Source organism: Lactuca saligna, chromosome 3 (assembly GCF_052625555.1).
Source record: "Lactuca saligna cultivar CGN05327 chromosome 3, ASM5262555v1, whole genome shotgun sequence".
NCBI lineage: Eukaryota > Viridiplantae > Streptophyta > Magnoliopsida > Asterales > Asteraceae > Lactuca > Lactuca saligna.
Genome location: NC_136419.1, coordinates 50680794 through 50685206, shown reverse-complemented (window position 1 = coordinate 50685206; position 4413 = coordinate 50680794). Strand labels below are relative to the sequence as shown.

The window sequence follows — 4413 nt, the reverse complement described above, 5'->3', positions numbered from 1 at the left end:
TGTGACTACTTATGTTTGAGTTTTGTTGTTGTTTCGTGATTATTCTTCAATTAATCTGTCCAACATTCTTAAATGTTGACTACTTGTTACAAAACATCCACTTGTATCTATTCTATAGATGACTATAGATATCAGATTTTAAAGGTAAGGTTTTTGTTGCTAAATCTGGGATATATATATGCTAAACTGAAGGACGTTTGTATAGTGTCCTGGTGGAAACATCACATGGATGTAAAATATCATTGTTTTCATGCATATCATTGTCTTTTTTTTATTATTAATTTTATTTTAATTTTAATATTTCATCATGGTTGGGACAACAAAGAATGTTCATTTTTGCATAACAATATCTCTTTGGTTCAATGTATGGAAAATATTTGTAAATCAAAAAGGAAAGTTGTCTATTAGGGACAACAAAGAATGTTCATTTTTGCATAACATTATCTCTTAGGTAGAATTCATTTTTAACTAATTTGTTCTAACCTATAACAAGGTCAATGTTTGACCTTTTAAGAATGCAATAACATTATCTCTTACTTTTCCACTATTGATTTTCACTTTTGAGAATATGTGATAAAAAAAAAAGAAACTTCATTTCATTTCATGATATAGAGACTTCATTATATAAAATTCTGTTTATAGTAATTTATATAGATATTTTCTAACAGGATGAATAAGTTTCCAACTAAATCAATTTCATCATAAATTCTGTATCTTTTAAATTACGTATCAAACACGAAAATATAACAAGTTAGATGATGCAAACCGATTTCTAATAGTTCAGTAGTTCCGTATGATATTTAGTCTATGCTAATTATTTTATAACAAAACTAAAACTGTTTGTTTTGTATATATTTAGAAGAAAAATATTAAAAAAAAAAAAAACATGAAAGAAACAAATACCAAAAAAAAAAAAAGGTTGCTCTACGAAAGTGGACCTCATTTAGTACTTCCAGCTCAGCAGTTGAAAGTTGAAACCCAGTTGACACCAATTTACCATGTTTAGTGCAACTGTGTTGACTCATCCGAGTTCACCTGAGTTTCCAAGCGGAGGTGGTGATCAGAGGTCGAGTATGCCAACCCAACATCAAGCAACCATTGTTTTCTTGTACCTTATACCCAATAGCACCGGCGAAGATTGCCAGTAACATACTAGCCTGCCGGAAGGCGTTGGAACCAAAATGAACCGCCTGAAATCCGGCAGACTCAAACCGAGTCTTCCACTGAATTAGCGTCTCGTGTCGCTCAACTCGGTCTTCACCTTCACATGCAACCACGTTACAGATCTGTTTCCCTAGGTACATCTCCGTCATGACCTTATCTTTATTATACGTCACCGGAGAACCACTACTAATACAGCTGCTCTCCAGTGAGTCGAAAAGGGTGGAATAGTAATTCAACGACTCGTTGAACCTTTCCATAAAATCAACCCCGTTATGGTTGGCTTCTTGCTCCACCACTGTTATAATCTCCGGCTTCATAGCCTTCACCGTTGATAACAGTCTCTCGAAAGCTCCCGGTTTAGCTAGCGACTTATGGAAGTCAAAAATTGAATTAACGGCGATCACCTCATCGGCTCTCAGATCAAGCATACCCGGTTCAATATTGGCCAAACTCTGGACAATCAAAGGTTTATACTCGAACTTGACATTAATTGCATCAGCCAACTGACCCAACTTCCAACCGGATTCCTGCATATTATCTATACTATCCACCGGAGCCATGCCAATTCCGGTTAATCGGAACGAAGGAGAACCACCAGGTCTAACAGCCAAGGCCTGCATCAACGCCGGCCATTGCGTACCTTGTTTCATACTAAAATCAATCACATGAACCCTATCTTTGCCGGAAAAAGCTTCGAGTATCGCTTGATTTGCAGTGAAGTGGGCGAATTTCATATACGGGCCGGCCTCGTAAAAGTGGGTCTGAAGACGATCATTATACGCCGGCGAATCTAGTGGGGTCTGAGGCCGAACTTGGTAGATTCGTCGGGCAAGTGCTTCGGAGAAATAACCGGCTACTTTCTTCATCGGTCCCGGCTGAGACACAGCTAACATTCCGGCATGTTTCACTAGGTTTTCGGCCAGTTGGATCTGCTGTTCATGTACAGCTCTTGCACACGCAAGTAAAGTGTGTACAAGACGAATCCCGTTATCCTGTGAATCCACGAGCACCACCGCGTTTGGATTGTTTGAAGTCGACGCCACCGACACCCTTGAGGGTTTCATTCTTTTAACCGGAGAATGAATCGCGACGACATCCGGGACCGATACAAGATTTCCCATGAAGACAGAAGTTGGTTGCACCGCCGCGGTTGCGTTATCGTTCGCTGGAACGTCGGCAATGGCGACGGCGGTGGCGGTGTTCATAGCGGAATCATCGGCCACAAGTTGTTGACTTGTAGGGTTCAACTCGACCATCATAGTCTCAAGCCATGTCGATAGATTGGAAGGATTGTAATGAACAGAATCAGAGGCAAGTTGAGATAATTCGACGTCATTCACCAAAGCTTCTTCAAGATGCTGAATTTTATCGGCGACTTCAGCCATGTCGGACGATTTAAGATTGTACCCGAGCATCGCAAACAACTCATCATCGCCACCATCTTGTTTTCCAGTTTCATCCCACATATTTGATTTCCCGGCGACATCAGACCTCCAATCCGAAGCCCCACCGGGTGCCGCGGAGGAGCTGCCGCCGCCGTCATTGAAGTTGTAATCTTGTTGTGGCTGACCCCTTTTCATTTTTTCTTTTCTCCTTCTGATTCTCTCTCGCGCTCTATGTGGATATGATTCCTAAATAGGGAATCGAAAGTGGGTTATGAGTTACGAATTTGTTAATGGATGAAGAATCGGAGCATAAACGAATAGCAGATAAGAGGTACTTTCTTAGGGGTGGGCGTGACCACCTATGAACAACGGACAAAATCACCATCCTTTAGTTCCATCTTATTTAAATATTATTTATGATGGTTGATAATAAATAAATCAATATGGCTACATCAATGATGTAATACAATGGATTTACTCTCTTTATTGTTTTATTTTGACAATGTTGTTATTAAATTTTGTAATACTGAAATTGATATATGTAATATATTATTGCATTAAATTGTTAGAAAACAATATTTAGCATGTTGCTCAACAACATAGGTACAAAAAACATATATATTCTAAAAAGTCTAACATTGTTTCGGTTATCTCAAAGAAAAATGATTTTCCTTGGCAAATTTCTATCAACTAATTATCATAATTTGAGATCGATAACATTAATCTTGATTCATACACTTTCTTGTTGTACCTTAGTAAAGGGATAGTTTCAAGTATTGTGTATTGTTGAAGGTTAATGTAGTTTAGATTCGATTTGCTAATTGTGATGGTAGTTAGTTTATAAGTTACTTATTTGGTAGTTATTTCTAGAATAGATGGGTAGTTATTGGGTGTTAGTTAAGTTAGTTATTAACCGCCAATATGAAGGGATGTGATGGTTATGAAGGGTTGTGGTTGCTTGGAGTAGTGTCTATATATGTGCATGTATATATGTTGTAATCAATGGACTTAATGAAATATCATTTGTTTATAATGTAAAAAAATGTTCATGGTTCACGTGGGTATATCGAAAACTTGTTAAAGATTAGAAAAGTTGAAGTGTGTTGTTTGATTGAGTGGTCATAAATCCAAATGAAAGGATTTTGGGAATTTGGGCAATAAATTTCAAGTGTTATTTCTAATAAATAATTTTTTTTGTCACATGTACTATTCTTTTTCATTTGGACACATGATATTTTTTAGTATTTTTGAATTTTTTATTTTCTACTTGTCATTTTATGGTATTTTTCATTTTATTAAATTAAAATTTGACATTTAATATGTAATATAATATATATGTAAGATATTTGTTAGAAAATGTTTATATATGTAATGTATTCAATACATTAAAGTTTTATTAATTTTAATAATTCAAACTTTTTTTCATTTTTTTAATAAATTCACACTTTTCAAATTGTTAAAATTTTGTATTTTTTTTTTTTTTTTTTTTTTTTTTTTTTTTTTTTTTTTTTTTTTATAAATAAACTCATGTAATACATGGGTTTCACACCTAGTTTTGTAATAAACCAAATGAAGATGTTAATATCATAAGTGATTAGATAGGTTTTGTTATGGAATCAAATTTCAAATCAAATTTAAATTAAATTTAATGATACTTATCACCATCTTAAATAGGTAGGAGGATATTAGAAATAAAAAGTAAAAGACTATTTAATTTCTCTTTGAAAAATGCTTATGTAGGACATTAGAAACACAAGTAAATTACCTAAATCTATTGAAGATATGCCTCTTACTGTGGAATCTGGAGTGAATCCATAACAAGTGTGCATAGAAATTGGACAATAAATAAAGGGTTTTCTAAAAA

At 34.9% G+C, this 4413-nt stretch overlaps 1 protein-coding gene across 1 annotated transcript; it reads right to left on the bottom strand.

The window, feature by feature from the left end:
• Positions 1-769: 769 nt before the first annotated feature.
• On the bottom strand, positions 770-2943 carry LOC145036510 (DELLA protein GAI1-like). Its single transcript, XM_078984969.1, has one exon. The coding sequence runs from the start codon at positions 2742-2744 to the stop codon at positions 1032-1034; it is 1713 nt and encodes a 570-aa protein (XP_078841095.1). The 5' UTR covers positions 2745-2943; the 3' UTR covers positions 770-1031.
• Positions 2944-4413: the final 1470 nt, after the last annotated feature.